The 18,073-nt window shown below is 41.3% G+C and overlaps 1 protein-coding gene across 1 annotated transcript; it reads right to left on the bottom strand.

The window, feature by feature from the left end:
- Positions 1-944: 944 nt before the first annotated feature.
- Positions 945-16,050, bottom strand: smarcd1 (SWI/SNF related, matrix associated, actin dependent regulator of chromatin, subfamily d, member 1). Its single transcript, XM_062986730.1, has 13 exons — positions 15,827-16,050; positions 12,466-12,644; positions 12,331-12,373; positions 12,103-12,225; positions 10,144-10,266; positions 9,936-10,052; positions 9,737-9,838; positions 9,062-9,223; positions 7,943-8,040; positions 7,734-7,869; positions 3,525-3,647; positions 2,679-2,780; positions 945-2,087 (listed from the first exon to the last, which is right to left on the bottom strand). The coding sequence occupies exons 1-13, from the start codon at positions 16,022-16,024 to the stop codon at positions 2,034-2,036; spliced, it is 1,560 nt and encodes a 519-aa protein (XP_062842800.1). The 5' UTR covers positions 16,025-16,050; the 3' UTR covers positions 945-2,033.
- Between the last annotated feature and the right edge of the window lie 2,023 nt (positions 16,051-18,073).

The following is an 18,073-nucleotide window of genomic DNA, read 5'->3' as shown; positions in this document are numbered from 1 at the left end:
ATTAACTGGAACATCGATAAAGAGACACACACGCCTTATTGTCCAACCAGTACCTCGCTTACAAATGGACACCAATTCCCAAAGACACACTCCAAAACTTTGTGGAAAGTCTTACCAGACAAAGGAGGCTGTTAGCCACAAAGGGGTGGTGTTGGTTATACCACTGATTTACTTTGATAATATAGTCATATACTTATAAGGTTGGTCATTGTTTTCCCAAAATAAACACTGAGAGAAACTCCTCACACTACACAATTGGTGCTTTCCATTCTTTAACATTCTATTAAGACTTGCATATTTGCATTTGTGTTCCTGACCCAACACACTCTGGCAACCCTGATTTCTTACAGGTACACATTTCCAAGCAGGTGTGATTAAAATGTCCCACTGTGGAAATCAGGGTTCAATCTGGCATCCTCGAACCCACATGAAAACACCTCCTTGTTTATTATTTACTGTATACAGAAACCTCACGCACCACCACCAAGGAGATGTTCAGCCGGCCCAAAAGAATGTGATGTTCCAATAAATATTTTTTTTAAACATCATGAGGTCAATGAGTTAGTAGAAATAAGCTTACATTTTTGGTTAAGGAACAAATTGTAAAGCTTTACGGTCAAAGTAAACAGCCTCTTATATGTCCTAGCAACACCCTAGTAATCACCTGAAATGCCATAGCAGCTACACAGCAATTAGAAAATCAATCTGAATTACCATGTGTACAACATTGTCTTAATACCCATACTCACCCAACAATGCATTTTCATACTGCTGATTCTAAACTCGAATTGTAATGAGTTCAGAATTAAACAAATAGGAAAGCTTTGCAGTAATCCCCCTTGAAAGATAAGAAATAAATGCAAACGACAAATGGTTGTCTAATTAAGCTACACTCGATATTTCAAGTACATAAAAGCACCAAGAACAGATACAACACAAACGAATCAGTATAAGATCATCTTTATTATAAGGGTTAACAACAACAAGTTTGGTCCATAAAGAAAAGAAAAAGAATAACATGAAGCTCTTCTGTGTTTTTTTCCATTATGAAAAAATGAAGCAATGCACACGATATTAAGAAATGTTTGCGAATGTTCAAATCTTGAGCGATCTTCATTCTGCTGGTCATGAATTTAAGCCATGAGCAGAAGCACTACAATCACCGCTGTTAGTGTGTCCTTCATTGTACAGTGTACAGTGGTGTGGCCAGTAAATCGGAATAAAAGCTCAAACGTGAATACAGCTGGATAAATTACCTGAGCACGGACAGGAACAGAAACAGTGGCTTTTTATATTAATGGTCATGTTTAATGTCAGAGGACTGCTTCTACGCACAGAGCTGAGGTACTAATCTATTTAATATCAATCTAATCCTAACTAATTTTATAATAGTCCATATAATAAAGAATATTCAAAACGATATCTAACATCTGCAAAAGAAAGCTTACAATCAGGGCTGCCATGGTCAAACCCACACAAGAATTTGGGATATATTTGGTGTGGTTGTCGTAACAGCCCAACAAAATTGGCCCCACAATCTTCATATCAACCAAACTATTAAAACCCTCTCAAGCGTTTCATTGTTGCTTGTGAATAAAAACATGGTACGATATATTTGATACGCCATCAGTTATTTAACAGGTTTAAGTCTTAAAAGGATCTGTGTTTAATTTACTCTAACAGCTCATACAATATTTCACTTATGCTACAAGGTAATGCATGAAGCACAGAGGTTACACAGGCACGGTCATTAAACGTGGACGTGTATGCTGCGGACAGGAAACCGAGAGCGATTAAACGCCATTTATAACCTCTAACCAATTAACTACGTCTAGAGACGCTGCCATGACGGAAGCCTCACGATTCCATACACTACAGGATAATAAAGTGGGACATGAGCCGAGTTAAAGGTTTTGGTAATGGGAGGAAGCAGGTGTTCAGCAGGACTGAGGTTTTTTTACTTAGTGTTGAATTCAGGACTCAGACAGCAGGCGAGTCTAACAAATCGATTCTGCTTTATTCGTCCTTCTGGCTTATGTGTTCCTGATGCCCAGCGCCTGCTCCAGCTCCTGTCTCCTCTGCTGGACCTGCAATTCAGAACACACACACACACACAACAGTTAGACTTGATATGAAATAATTTTTTATTCTGAAAAAAACCTTTATGCTGGAAAATATTTACTGACATTGAGGGTAGTAGTGAACAAGACATATAAATATGGACATAATTAAAGGATGAACTTAATATGGTAAAGTTAAGTAGCTACAAAGGAGTCACTTCACTTCCAAAATTTACATAACTCAAGTGCTCTTAATAAATATATAGTGAAAAACACTTGACATTATTGAATATGCTTTTTATAAGGTTCTCAGGGATAAAATTACAAAACAACACACTATAAATCTACAACAAACACCATTAAAATCCCTGTTAGTACAATTGGTTTTATCTTGTTCATACAGGGGCCGCTCTGTGGCTCAGAGATGGGATCTGTATATGTGGTCAGGTTTTTATTTGCATTTAGAGTTTCATTTTACACATATTTGCTCACAAAATTCTAGGTAAACAAAGCGCAAAGCCTTGGTTTAATGCCTGAGTAGTCGCCTAAGCAGAAAAGGTAAAAAAAGAAAAGGGGTTAGAACGATTCATCATGAACGAATCATAAACAAAAGCTTACCTTGGAGTAGAAGTAGCGACATACAGCTTCTTGAGCCCACGGCTGGAAATAAAACTCAGCTCTCCTTTCCTCTTCTGGATTTCCGACCACATCAGTCATGGTCTGCACGTGAGAACATTATAACAACGTTAAGAGATCAGGTCAGACATGCATTCAGAATTTATTTGGGCTTCATGCGACCGAACACGTTCCTGTTCTGTTAATAGTTGAACAAACTGCACTTGCATTAACCAGACAAGCCAGGTTTGCTTTGTCATTATAGAACCTTTGAGGAAAAATAAGAGCCACGCTACTGGTAAATGGGTCCCAGGGGGTCAAAACCTGAGCCTTTAGAAGGGAGGCACATATCAGTGCACCCTTAGTGCTGGTCACAAGCTTGGATCAATCAGAGGGTCGTAAAAATAACAGAGCAAGAAATACCCAATTACGGATTTAATAATATATACTGTGCATAAAAGAACACACATTTAAGTGGTTTTTTTTCATGTGAATGTATTAGACCAAGAGAGACCCAACAGACCCTTATGGTGCATGATGGGAAACCAGATTACAACAGGCCCAGCAGTTGCTTCACTGCACTTTCAGCTCTTTTGACTTCTTGTAGCTCATCAACATTAGCAACCTTTAATCATGAATCACTCACACACCCCCACCAGCCCCATGCCATTATTAGTCCAGTCAGCCCAGCACTGGCCGGCCACCAAGAAACAGCTGAACAATACAGCCGCGGAGACTAGCGGAAGTCTGGAGTAAAGGTTAAACAATTCGGTTTCCGTTCATATGAATGGAGGGACGGACTTAAAACATTCATTTCAAACCCTGGATATTTCTCCACAGTGGGCTCACCTTGAGGTCTCTGCACTGGGACTGCAGCCAGTCATTAATGAAGCCTTGAGGATCGCGGGCGAAGCTCAGCATGAACTCCCTCTGCGTCTTCAGCTGATTGATGGTTTCGATGGTCTCGTGAATCTAGAAGTGAAAATAAGCATGACTAAACTTAACATTACTACACAAAAAGCATATTTTTTTATTATATCCCCCCTCCCTCCCATCGTGCTACATGCTTGGTACTAGTGGGTGTTTTTGACTCAAGTTTACAGACTGTCTCCGTCTATGAAGCTCAGTATAAATAGATGTCAGACATTTGTCAATCAACAGCACACACACAAGCAAAACGCACTACTTATTTATATCAGCAACCCAGATCCATTCAGCACAGAGCAGGAACACACCTTAGACAGCGCGCCACTTATTACAGAGCATCACACACACCTATTTACATAACCGTATGTGCCGTTTAAAAAAAAAAAAAAAGGCTCTGCACCTAGTGGCATGTTTTTGAGGATGTCAGAAAGCCATACATAGACAAACTGTGCAGCACCAACAATACCTACAGAGTCACTGTCAAACTCTGAGTATGGAATAAATGTAAATATCCTTTAATGCTTTATGGTGGAAAAAAATAGACCAAAACTAAAACCCTGGTTGAAACAATGTGTTTATTTCTGTATTATTCGTGGCTATTGGATTACTTAAGCACAGAAATGTGCAGCGACCAGATTAAGTTCAGAATCAAGCCATGCAAATATTCAGAATCTGCAAACACAAATTAACATGAGCCATTGTTATATCACCTACTTATCAGCTAACTTTATGGCGTACACTTGGTGGGCGTTTAGCTATTGTCGTCTGCAATGTTTATATGAGGTGTTTGATGTTATGGTTTTCCCCGACTGTCTTTTCAGTCTTTGAAAGGTTCCTCCTGTGCAATATATTATACTTACAATAAAGTTTAGAAAGGCCTAGAAGGCACCTTGTATAAACTATTTAGTTTGATTTTGGTTTCTGTGTATGTGTATGCATTTCCTCCCAACACCAGATATAACTGCATGTAGTTTGTTGTGTATTTCTATGTCCCATTCGGTTGAGCCACCATCAAATTAAATCGGCAACGTTATCGCTAAGCCATGTATGTTTAGTTAGCTACAGAGCAATCACCCAGTGAACTTATTTGCACTGGAGGTGAAAGTGCAAATTTCAGCGCTGAAGTTGCAGCGTTTGTTCATTTTAGTGGTTTAGCCGATGGCGCAAAGTTGCAAAACACCAGTTAATGTAGAACCACGAGACATTGGCACGGCTGTGACCTTGTACCCAAATTCTACTGTTGTAGAGGAATTACCACCAGGACGAGGAGTAATAATATGTTAATAATGTGTTTCTTTACATTATTATAACTGCCCAATGTGTATATTGTCTCAGCATGTTATATAACAACAACAGTATGAGTGCACTGTATGCCCATTTATCAGCAAATTCGAGTTTCTGTTTTTCATTGTGCAACCCTCACACGCTGCAGGCAAACATTCAGAGCCGCGTCGGCGGAAAAAAACGGCCCTTTGAACGGCGGTAGAATAAACAAGATGTGCAGCGAAGCGCTGCAGACCTTCAGCCGTAAAGAAAACAGAAGCACTGAGCAGCTCTACTGTAACGTTCAGGCCGATCAAGCAGAAAGAACAATCACATACTGGGCTGAACTCCAAAACAGTTCCCATGATGCTTTGATGGGCCTTACGTCACAGGGGAGAGAGGACGACTTCAAAACCGAACGAGTCGACTGAAAAGCCATTGTCTAGAAGTTCAGCTCTCGCACCGCTCATGTCATGCTGTTTCATTCACGATTACAATTATAAGCTATAAGATCACCTTTTTATTTAAAGCACCAGCCATTTTTCTATCTGCTTAACTTCATGTGCAGCTGATATGTGCAGTATTATATTTGAGCCATTAATTATTTAGCTGTTTTGGCACCTCTTTAAACTCTGTGTACAGTTAATGAGCAAAGCAAAGCAATTCAAATCACATGACATGACGTGATATGACTGTGGGAACCCAATGCTGACGTGATGATAAGCAGCAACAGATTGGATGTCTGGTGATCCGACTGTCCATGATTAGATCTGGGATTGTGCAAGAGGCAGCACAGAACTGAAGGAACCTTGATTTCACACCACCAAATATATTCAGCTAATTAGGTTGTGAACCATGAAAGATTCAGCATCTGTAGACTAACAGTGGCTTAAATCTGTGTGGGAGTCCGGCCAAAATAATCATTATGTGGCTCACAGTCAGGGCAGACCTGCATTAGAGGATTAGCAGAATCGCCAATAATTTAGAACAACCTTTCAAACATCAGGAGGAGGCGTAGCTTCTGTGTTCGTATTTTAGTCCAAAACAAAAAAAGGAAAGCCAACCCTGGCCGGAACTATCTGATTTGGTGTTATGGCTTGCAGCCAGTCTGTGCCATGGGTACGCTTTGCAAATGTTTAACCTGAGTCAGGTGTAGTTAGTTTTTATAACGTCATGCTATCAGATTTATGATATTCACATCAAGAATCAGGTGTAGTAGCACCCAAATCTGACAGGACTGTTATTCAAAGCATGAATAATGATCGACTCACTAGGTAAGTACTCTACACACCTACAGTACGTGTGTGGAGGAGGAGGGTGGTGGAGATGAGCAGTTGCTGGATTCTATACATGTGACCTTATGTTATTTTGATTAGACTGCTTAAAGTGTCAATTTTAGAACATTTGGGATGGAGGGCTTGGGCTGTGCAGCGGTCTAACACACAGACCCACCATTGCTGAGATCTCCAGCTAAAGTCTCAGCTCTGCTATCGGCCAGACGGATACCTATCATTTTATTATTACATAAATTATACACAATATTACATATCATTTTCTGTGTAATATTCAGTTTTGATATGTGCAATATTCAGTTTTCATACGTGCAATATTCAGTATTAATATGTGCAATATTCATTTTTCACATGGGCAATTATAATAACGTAAGCATTTTAATTATTTAATTGTGTGTATATAACTTTTTAACTTTAAAATTTTCTTCTTTTTTCTTTGTTTTAAGAGAGTAGAGTGTTTATTATTTTGACATAAATGGGTGCTACTGTAAAAAACTGCAATTTCCCTCTGGGATCAATAAAGTATTCTGATTCTGATGATTCTGATTCTGATGATTCTGATTCTGATGATTCTGATTCTAGACAGACAATTTGCTATGACTGAGGGTTTGTTTGTTTATTGGGATTTTAACGTCATGTTTTACACTTTTGGTCACATTCATGACAGGAACGGTAGTTACTCATTGCACAATTCACAGTCATGGACAATTATTTTGTATCTCCAGTTCACCTCACGTGCATGTTTTTGGACTGTGGAGGGAAACCCACAGAGACACAGGGAGAACATGCAAACTCCACACAGAAAGGACACGGACTGCCCCACCTGGGGACTGAACCCAGGACCTTCTTGCTGTGAGGCGACAGTGCTACCCACTTGTGTGAGAGTTTAATCAGGTGTAGAGTCTCCCGGATCTGACAGGACTCTTATTCGAATCATGAGTAATGATGTGCTCACTAGGTAAGTACTCTAAACACCTACGTGTTTAGGCAAGTCATAGCCTAGTGGTTAAGGTACTGGAGTAGTAATCAGAAGGTCACTGGTTTAAGCCCCACCACTGCCATGTTTCTGCTCTCAATTGCTCAGACTGTGTACTGTCACTGTACTGTAAGTCGCTTTAGATAAAAGGTGTCTGCTAAATGCCGAAAATGTAAATGTACCCTACGTGTGTGGAGGAGGAGGGTGGTGGAGATGAGCAGTTGCTGGATTCTATACGTGACCTTATATTATTTTGATTAGACTGCCAAGTGTCAATCTCGGAACATTTGGGACAGGGGACAGAGTGACGCAGTGGTCTAACATGAAAGCCCACCGTTGCTGAGATCTCCAGATCGAATCTCAGCTCTGCTATCAGCCAGACGGATACCTAGACTGGCAATTTGCTATGACTGAGGGTAAAAAACCCACAATGTTCATTATTTCTATAAAGAGTCTAAAAGTTGGACTCGTCTGACACATTTCCACTCAGTAATTGTCCATTTAGGGAGAGCGTGAGCCAGAAGAAGTCAATGCCGTTTCTGGATGTTGTTGACACATTGGTACCATAAATATCAATAAACACATGAAATGAACGAATACCTTGTTATCCAAGCCTGCAATTTCCTGCTGACTGGCAGTAGACAGCAGGAAGGAGTTCATCTGGGTCTTCAGCGTATCGTCCACCTCGACGTCGATGTCGTAGCAGGCCGTCTTCTTTTGGTCGTTGGGGTCCACGCTGCACATTAACTCGGTTAGTAAATCTGTCTGGAAACGGCACACGAAAACCACTGGAAATGGTGTAAGCGCACCTTATGACGTGGTTTATGATGATCGGCTCTGGGGGCATCAGAAGGGCGTGGAGCCGCTGAGGGATCTCTGAGAACTTCATTCTCTGGGTCTCGAAGATCTGACGAAAAAAATTCAGAATCGACGTTAACACCAGCACAGGAGTGTTAATGCGGTCTTATCGTCTCACTGTCAATATTAAGCTATCCATATACACCGATGAGCCATAACATTAAAACCACCTCCTGGTTTCTACACTCACTGTCCATTTTATCAGCTCCACTTACCATATAGAAGCACTTTGTAGTTCTACAATTACTGACTGTAGTCCATCTGTTTCTCTACATGCTTCGTTAGCCCCCTTTCACCCTGTTCTTCAATGGTCAGGACCCTCACAGAGCAGGTATTATTTGGGTGGTGGATCATTCTCAGCACTGCAGTGACACTGACATGGTGGTGGTGTGTTAGTGTGTGTTGTGCTGGTATGAGTGGATCAGACACAGCAGCGCTGCTGAAGTTTTTAAACACCTCACTGTCACTGCTGGACTGAGAATAGTCCACCAACCAAAAATCTCCACCCGACAGCGCCCCGTGGGCAGCGTCCTGTGACCACTGATGAAGGTCTAGAAGATGACCGACTCAAACAGCAGCAATAGACGAGCGATCGTCTCTGACTTTACATCTACAAGGTGGACCGACTAGGTAGGAGTGTCTAATAGAGTGGACGGTGAGTGGACACGGTGTTTAAAAACTCCAGCAGCGCTGCTGTGTCTGATCCACTCGTACCAGCACAACACACACTAACACACCACCACCATGTCAGTGTCACTGCAGTGCTGAGAATCATCCACCACCTAAATAATACCTGCTCTGTAGTAGAGAAACAGATGGACTACAGTCAGTAATTGTAGAACTACAAAGTGCTTCTATATGGTAAGTGGAGATGATAAAATGGACAGTGAGTGTAGAAACAAGGAGGTGGTTTTAATGTTATGCCTGATTGAAGCAGCTTTATATGCAAATCAAATCATTTTACTATCAAACGTTCACCTGCTAGTGCCTCTCTCTCTTTGACCTGAGCTCCAAAGCACTACACGTGTAATATAGAGACTAGATGAGATGGCGAACGCCCTCGTTCTTACCTGCTGGAGGTATTTGTCGCAGTTGATGAACTCGCGTTCGTGCGGGTCCTGAAGTTTGTGCGTCTTCACGTACTGCCACAGAGCCTGGATGATGACGGGTCTGGTCTGGGTGTGGATGCCCAGCATGCGGGCCAGCCTGGGGTCCAGCTTGAACTGGGGAGGCTGCGGGTGGCAAAGGAAGTGTAAAGATTAAACAGACCATGTTAGACTTCCTGTGCAGTGTGCAACATCTGGAGCCACTAGCAGTTTATTAGAGTTCTAGATTATAAGACTTTGTCACTCAGGGGCTCTTTTTCGATGCATTTATTGAACTATGGAGACGCCTGGTGGTAAGAGAGTCCAACAGGAGCGTTTGATTATTCATTTAAGGGTTTAATGCCATGTTTACACATTGATCATGTCAAGCTTAGAGCAACCAGTATTCCCAGACTGTCTCACACATACTGACCAAAAGCTCAACCCTGCTTAGGATCTGAGATCAGACAGGAGCTCACAGGGTGGTTCTTAAGCTTGGGAGTGGTGCTATATTGATTTATTAGGATTTAATGTCACATGTTAAGCACACTGGTTACACAAGATTCATCAGTTCAAGTTGAACATTCATAAACAATTTTGTATCTCCAGTTTATCTCACTTGCACAAGCGTTGTTACAAGCGACAGAGATCGTGGTGTACCTGGTAGTCAAGCATGAGGAGGACAGTACAGCGCACTCCAACATCTCCAGGTCTCTTCACCTGAAAGCCATCGGTCTCCTGAGTAGTGGGCGTTCTGTGCCACTGCGCAATCAGACAATTACTATTATTATTATATTATAACACAAAAGATGCAAGCAGCAAAGCATGCAAACGACACTGTCTGAATAACGCATCTTACCTCAACCAAATGATTGTCAGGCCCATAGAGGTCTTTATCCAGCTCAATCACTAAAGACTTGAAGAAAGACGAGAACTTCCTCTTCTGCTTGGTGGCCTCATACTTGGACACGGCAGTCTACAACACAGCCAGGTTTTTATTTGACACGTTCATCGTACATTCCAGCACGTGTACTGAACCCCTAAACGTGCAAAGCCTCTTATCTTACGTCCTCAAGCAGCCTGCCCTCCACTCGCAGCTCCCATGAGGCCACGGTTCCCTCGCCGTCCTCAGCGTCGGGCTTGGCGGGGTTGAAAGTATTAGAGATGAAGATGCGCAGCTTTCTCTTTTGCTGGGTGAAGAACACAAGAGGGCAGTTTTAATCACTGAACTGAACCGAGGGAACTGAGTAGATTTTACAGCCTGTAATTTTACTTTTACTTAAGTATGTTTTGTATTAAGAATTGTAATTCGCTACATTTTAAATCACATCCGTTACTGAGTAAAATAATAAACGCTAAAAAAAATTGCGTCTGGGAAACCGCTGCACTAAATTCTGCGATGGAGAGTCGGATCTTTTTGCTCGGTTCCTTTTAAAGAGCCGTATATATATATATATATATATATATAAAAAACGACTACCAGAAGCGCGACTCGGTTCCTTTATTTCATTTGAAGCAGCATTTAGCTGTTGGGCTGCATATAACTGGAACAGACTGCCAGGAGATATTAGATGTTCCGCAAATGTAGAAATCTTTAAATCCAGGTTAAAAACATTTCTTTATTCTTGTGCCTATGATTGAGCTCGAAATTTATGCTATTACCCTATTTTTTTTAGTTTTTCATGCTCTTAATAGTTCTTTTTATAGAGTAGTGTACATTCTAAGTTGTAGTGTATATTTTACTATATTTTCTTTTAGTTTTCATGTTTTAATTGCTTATCTCTCTTGTTTTAATTTCGTATTTCCCGAATTGTAGGGTATATTTTACAATATTTTCTTTTAATTTTTCATGTTCTTAATTTTTATCTCTCTTGTTTGAATTTCATATTCTCTTAATTGTAACTAAATGTTTGCAAGAAGTCTTTCTGAGGTTCTAGATCTCAGGAATGTTTTAATGCTTTTAATTTTTCCTTATGTAAAGCACTTTGAATTGCCACTGTGTATGAAAGGTGCTATACAAATAAACTTGCCTTGCCGTTTAAACGGCCCGTTCAATAGAATCGAATCATTCTACGACACATCACTAGTGGTTCTACAGTTTGAAAAAGTTTTATGGGACTAAAATGACACATGACATCCCTAAATGTTTTAAATGTTCTATCAACATGTTTTTTTTCTATATTTTAATTAAAAACAACTATTGTGAGATTTATATCCAATTGTCCTGTTTGCATTACACAGAAGAGACCCCCCCCTCTCCTCCTGTTAAAAAAGTAACGTTTACTCCGAGTACATTTTAAACGAGTTACTTTTTACTTGAGTAGATTTTTAGACTAGTAACTTTACTCGTACTTAAGTAAAAATTCATTAAAGTAATAGTATTACTATTAATTAATATTTTAGTACTCTTTCCACCTCTGCCGTTTACCCAGGAGACGATTCCAAGGACGTCCTTGTACAGCTAGAGCTCAGCATCTTACGTGCTAATTGCACCACTAGTCTTATTATGCAGGCTTATTAACACTCTGCAACAAGCAGACACTTACCAGGAACAGACACTTCAGATAAGGTGTATTTATTTATTTATTTATTTATTAGGATTTTAACGTCATGTTTTACACTTTGGTTACATTCATGACAGGAACGATAGTTACTCATTACACAAGATTCATCAGTTTAAGTTTAATGTCAAACAGTCATGGACAATTTTGTATCTCCAATTCACCTCACTTGCACGTTTTTGGACTGTAGGAGGAAACCAGAGCTCCCAGAGGAAACCCACACAGACACGGGGAGAACATGCACACATAAAGGACCCAGACCACTCCAACTGGGGATCGAACCCAGGACCTTCTTGCTATGAGGTGAAAGCGCTACCCACTGAGCCACTGTGCCGCCCGCTTGACCTGTACAAGGAGGTGCTATCGGCTGACCTGGCATGGACCTGGCACCCTGAACAAGGTGTTCCTGCCTTGCGCCTAGTGTTGCGCCTGGTTGAACCAGACCAGTGATTTAAGGACGTTTACCTTGATGGGTCGCTTCAGTGCTTCTTGGATATCAAGCCTCTTGCGCATGATGGTCTGATCCAGCTTCCTCTCGAAGGCCAGCAAATCCATGTACGCCTGAGATTCTGGGACCAGCTCTCTGATCTGCAAGGTGGGAGAAAAATAAATGGAACCACAAAGCTTCGTTAGGTGTTTCCAGTTAGGAAAGGTCAGCCTAATTGACCTAAGTAAGAATTTTAAGCTACTTACTCTCTGAGGTAGAATTTTATCAGCCATCTTCTTCTTCTTGGCACTAAATAAAAAAAAAAAATACATAACTTAACTCAAAAGTTCACATATTCACATAAACATCGTCAGACACAGTAAGTTTAAGAACTTTCTTACTGTTGGTTGCGGTTCTGCTGCTGTTGGACCTGCTGGGGGATCTGAGGAGGAGCGGGCCTCTTGCGAGACGGGTCCATGACAGGCATGCCGGGACGAGGCACCGGACTCGCGCCGTAGCCTGGAGGCCCCATGGCCGGGCCTTGAGGAGTCATTCTGCTAGCAGGGGGCATTCCAGGTCTCTGCAAAGACAGAAAGGTGGAGCAATCTTAATCCAGTCCAATCCAATCAAACTCAAATTGATGCCCAGATTGAGTAGGGAAGGAAGCTGTGATGTCCAGTCCTGGACGCTCTTTACTCTCTGAGATCCATCAGAATGCCCAGAAGCCCACAGATCGTACTGTTCAAAACAATCACAAGACCTGTAGAGTATTTATTTATTTAGATTTTACACCATGCTTACACAGTGGTTATAGACCAGTGAAGTAAAATAAAAGTCAAGGGCCCTATGAAATCTGTCCTGTCTTTCCCTACAGATTTATTTCTGTGTCATTATGATTTTTACAATTTCATTTGTTACATCAACCTTGGGAGTCGCCACAGCAGATCATTCTGTTCTGCATACCACACCTGGCACAGTTTTTACACCAGATACCCTTCCTGATACAACCCTATTTGTTTTTCCGTGCTTGGGACCAGCACCGAGAGCACACTGACAGGAGCACCTCCCAATGACTAGGCTGTTTGCCCACCCCCATCCCCTTTATGGCTTAAACTCGCATCTTCAGGGCACATTAAACGACTGCGCTACCCGAGTAAACTCACTTCTATGCTTTGATTGGAAAGCAGTGGAAGAATGCTTAAATATAATAAAATCTCATCCTAATCACCGTTTGAATCAACAAGTCATTTAAGTTACGAATGCAAAAAATATATATATATTTACACTCACCAAGCCATGAGCCAGGAAATTAAACAAGCGACTCCGGGTATCAGACTGCATGAACAACTTCAGCTCAACAAAAATGCAATAAAACACCGTGAACGATTCATAACCGTTCAGCTGCACTGCTGAGCCTTTAACAGCTACACAGCACAGTGCAGCGAACGTCTAGGACAAGGACTGGTCTTCAAACCACATCACATTCTACCCAGAGACCCCCACCTAACCTGTTCACGTGCTGTGCTGATGCCCGTGCCGTGCACACCGTCGCTCCTGTGAGTCAGAAACGAATTGAAAGTCATGCTGTACAACCGATAAAAGCCTAATTTGTCAAAGGATCTGCCGAAAGCTACCGTCTCTTTTCACCGCCCAGCATCCTCCACCGACCTTGGGAGCTCAAACTGACAGTGACTGTGGAGGTGCAGCGAGCACGCTGACGCACTCAGGCTTTCAGTGGAAGCCCAGCAAGGCCACAGAGTGAAAAAAAGAAGAACACGCTTTAAATAAACAGTGCCCGGGAGATGCAGTTGCGCAGGAGGTTTTGTGGTAACCAGACTAGCTGGAATGTGATGTGACACGTGATGCATGTGCACAAAATGTTAACGTATTTTTAATAGAAACGATCATGTTTGTCTGTTTACAATCAGTGTATCAGTGTAAAATGTTGCATAATTCAGGTATGCGGACCTGAATAATCCACTGTATGCACTATCAGCCACACGGGCGCCTACACAGACACACAATTGCGGAATAATGAAGTGCATGGAATTGATCCCTGTATGAACCTGCCTCATGCAGGTAAAAAGATGTGGCGGTAATGCACACATTTCGAAGCGAGCGTGTAACATTTGCAATCCTTCTCGGTCAGGACTGGAGGTCCGCTGCAGCAGCAGAGGTTAATTATGATCGGGTAATTGGATATGACCAGTTTGGGAGGAAAATCGAGGGTAAATACTTGATTAGTGTTCAAATCTGGAGCTGGAGAAGCACACGGAGGAGGCTTTTTGGGAACATCCATCTGGTTGGATACATTTGTGGCTTTTCTAAAGAAATATGACCAAATATACTGGGTCAAAAATAAACATAGAGCACACCTAACATCCGGTCATATCTTCCTTTTATCGTTTTCTTTCCAACTGCTAGTCCAAGCCATCAACAAGCAAGTGGCAAAACTTTGGTTGGGTCTTTCGTATTGAGTTCCGAGTGTCTGTAAATTACTTTTAATGGCTTTACTGAAACTACAAAATCTCCTGGGTTCAACATATCCACGTCCCTTGGGTCTCTTTGAGCCATTTGGGTTGCTTTTAATGACCATCAACAGGGTTCTGGTGCATGGGCGGCACGGTGGCTTAGTGGGTATCACTGTCGCCTCACAACAAGAAGGTCCTGGGTTCGATCCCCAGGTGGGGAGGTCCGGGTCCTTTCTGTGCGGAGTTTGCATGTTCTCCCCGTGTCCGCGTGGGTTTCCTCCGGGTGCTCCGGTTTCCTCCCACAGTCCAAAGACATGCCACCAGGCTAATTGGAAACACTGAATTGTCCTATAGATACCTAGCCGCTAGATGTACAAACCAGTGCATTGTAGTGCCGGTCCCAAGCCCGGATAAAATAGGGAGGGTTGTGTCAGGAAGGGCATCCGGCGTAAAAATTGTGCCAAATCGATGCGCGGATCATGATCCGCCGAAGAGCTGACCCCGCAACCGAGCGGGACAAAGGCCCAGGAGAAGAAGAAGAACAGGGTTCTGGTGCATCTCAGGTTGGATCTCTGACCATTTGGTAGAATTCAACTCAAATGGTTGGATGTTCTGGCTAGTGTGTGTGTGTGTGTGTGTGTGTGTGTGTGTTTTTCCATGACTGAAGATGGTACCATACTCCTGTGTTTTCTTTTTAATTTAAAATATGGTAAATCAGTAATATACATACAGCACAATTTAGATTTGATTGCATTTAGCTCTTTTAACCAAAATCCAGCTGCTGCTTGGCAGAATTTGGCAAAGTTTGGTCAAATTAGTTGGGCTGCATGTTTAATTTGGATGGGATGACAAAATATGCTGTATCAAATAATATACATACAGCTATTCAGAATGACATTGGTGTCCTATACAAGTGGACGTATATTTGGCTTTAAACATGTTTCCCGCTATATTTCGATACTTAACGGTTATGAATCACATTTTGTTGATTCTTATTAGTAAAAATAAATAAATAAAACAATTAAAAACTAAATCTAACTCTAAACAAACCAGGTGAATCAAGCTTAAATACACAAATTGTTGTATTAGCCTGTTAGCAGGTATCAAGCGACTATTGAGCCGAATACCAAATCACACTACATCAATAATGAAGTGCACTACTTAGTGAGTAGAACACTAACCCTTTATCTCCTATGTAGGAAGCCTGTGAAGTTCACATGGAGTTATTTGTATCACCACCAACACACTTCTATTCTAACCGCCTAACCAGCTTCTTTGTTCTCGCTCTTACCGGGTATCCAGGCCCAGGCATCGGAGACCGGTACATGGGGTTCTGCGGCACCACGGGTACCATTCTTCCAGCCGGTGTGCCCGGAGCCATACCCGGTCCTCCTGCACCCGGTACCGGGGGTCCAGGTCCCATCCCGCCGCCTCCACCGCCACCTCCAGCTCCGACGGCAGCCTGCTGAAAGCCACCCCGCGCCGCCATCTTCTCTCTCCCTGTAAGCAGAATGAAGCCCCTGCCGACCAATCCACCTATGGGAGCGTCGGGTTTGTCATGTGACAGGAAGTCTGTACTGTCAAACGGAAGCTTCTTATTTGTAGTTCTTTAAGGGGTTTTTGTAGTTTATTATTTTTCGTTTTTTTCCAAAACAAAATAAAAATTAAAAAATGAATGTGTTTAACCTTTTTGAGTTTGTTTATTGTTAAATGTGCATTTAATTTTTAAAATGATTATAATTATTTTATGTTTAAAGTGTTGTTTTAGATGTGTTCTTTTTAAATTTAGTTTTACTTGGGTTTTTGTTATTTATTTATTTGTTTTGTATCTTTTTAGTTTTCTTTGTTTCATATGTTTACATGTCCAATTTATCTATACAGTATTAATGTAGATTTAGAATCATGCAACTATATGCAGTAAAAAAATATCTTTATGTTTTTAGAAACTTGATTAAGTTTCAGTCGCTGATCACATAGACAAAGAACAGTGCAACAAGGTCTAAACAAGTTCTAAACAGTTTAAGGTTACAGTTTGTTTGTTTTTTATTCTCAACCTTGAATGTGACCACTGTTCCATGTCCATATTAAGAAAAACTGGCCTCATTTATATAAACATGTCTATACCACAAAGTTAAATTATAATTATCAAAATACTATGTACACCACTAAATAAATCTAAGTTGATGTATGAGCCCCAATAAACCCACAATAAATAAAAGACTGCCATGACAAACATTACTCTGCAATCCTATGTAAACCTTTAACTTCAACTTCAACCTCTAACAGTCACATGAGTAAAAAATAGGCATTTTTATTTCTACACTCATTGTAGAACCATAAACACCCGAGAATAGTCGTCCTATAATTTAAGATGCTTGTGTTAAAACCACACAACTGGGTTTTATATTGGTTTGTTCTCATATCTGTCGTGTTCTTGTAGATTTTATCCACAAGGTGTCAGAACAGTGCTGTGTCATCTCGACAGCATCAGCTTTCCAGATGTTTGGGTCACTGACACTCTACTGCAAGGTTGTCCAATCTTTATTGTCAACTGAACCCCTGTAGTCATAATCATGTGGCTCAAGAACTCACTGTCATTTTAGGTGGACTAACACGATTTATTTTAGTTTAAAATGTAGAGAACTCTGTGCTACCACACAGTTAGGCGATTGTAGTCTAGTGGTTAAGGTACTGGTCCAGTAATCAGAAGGTTCCCGGTTCAAGCCCCCCCCACAGCCAGGTTGCCACTGTTGGGGCCTTGAGCAACCCTCTATTGCTCAGACAATATGCTATAACTACTGTAAGTCGCTTTGGATAAAAGCGTCTGCTAAATGCTGAAAATGTAAATGTACCTTTGAGGTAACAGTTTTGAGAGTTCCCTTTACGTTCATGCCGCGACCCTGACCAGGATAAAACCAGTTGATAAAACATAAATGAAAAAATTGCCTTACAATGTATTCACGGTTAATAATTGCATATGCTTGTCGTGCTGCTTTTCATCAGAGTTGTGTGCATAAGTAATGGGACAGTAAATGCTTAATCACGCAGATTATTGAATTGGCCACATATTGTGCTGTTCTAATTAAATGGTTTGAACTGCTGAGGAAAAAAATCATCCATCACTGAAGATTCGAAACCAGAGAAGACTTAAGACTTGGCAAATGCTGGGGGAAAGGAAAGGGTGGAGGAGTCTGTCATCCTAAATCACTTCATTAAAAGCAATAAATAATAGAGGCAGTGTGCAAGGGCTGCGTTATATTAAACTATCAAAGTCATCTACTGTACCTCCATCCTTCAAACACCAGAACAACAGCGTATCACCGAGGCCCAGCAACAAAGTGGAAATAATGAGGTGTTGGGTTTAATGATAAAGCAGAAATAAAGCATTATGCCGTCCTTATTGCCAGTGCGTCCTCAGTGCTTACAGATTGATGAGGTAAACAGATGTTGTGTCTAATTTTGTATGAATTTATGCACATCTGAAGCTCATTAAAGTCTCGTCTCTCTCACTAGATCTAGATCATCTTTAAAGACGGTC

This window comes from Trichomycterus rosablanca, chromosome 24, assembly GCF_030014385.1.
Source record: "Trichomycterus rosablanca isolate fTriRos1 chromosome 24, fTriRos1.hap1, whole genome shotgun sequence".
In the NCBI taxonomy this organism is placed as follows: Eukaryota; Metazoa; Chordata; class Actinopteri; order Siluriformes; family Trichomycteridae; genus Trichomycterus; species Trichomycterus rosablanca.
Note: the sequence above shows the minus strand (reverse complement) of the source record. Positions and strands in the feature narration are given on the sequence as shown.

Bases quoted from the DNA above. Each gene is read 5' to 3' on its own strand.
- smarcd1 (XM_062986730.1), bottom strand. From the start codon at position 16,024: ATGGCGGCGCGGGGTGGCTTTCAGCAGGCTGCCGTCGGAGCTGGAGGT. The intron at 10,053-10,143 runs GTAAGATAAGAG...GCTGTGTTGTAG, and splicing joins AGGGCAGGCTGCTTGAGGAC to ACTGCCGTGTCCAAGTATGA. The intron at 8,041-9,061 runs GTAAGAACGAGG...TTTTTTCGTCAG, and splicing joins GCGACAAATACCTCCAGCAG to ATCTTCGAGACCCAGAGAAT.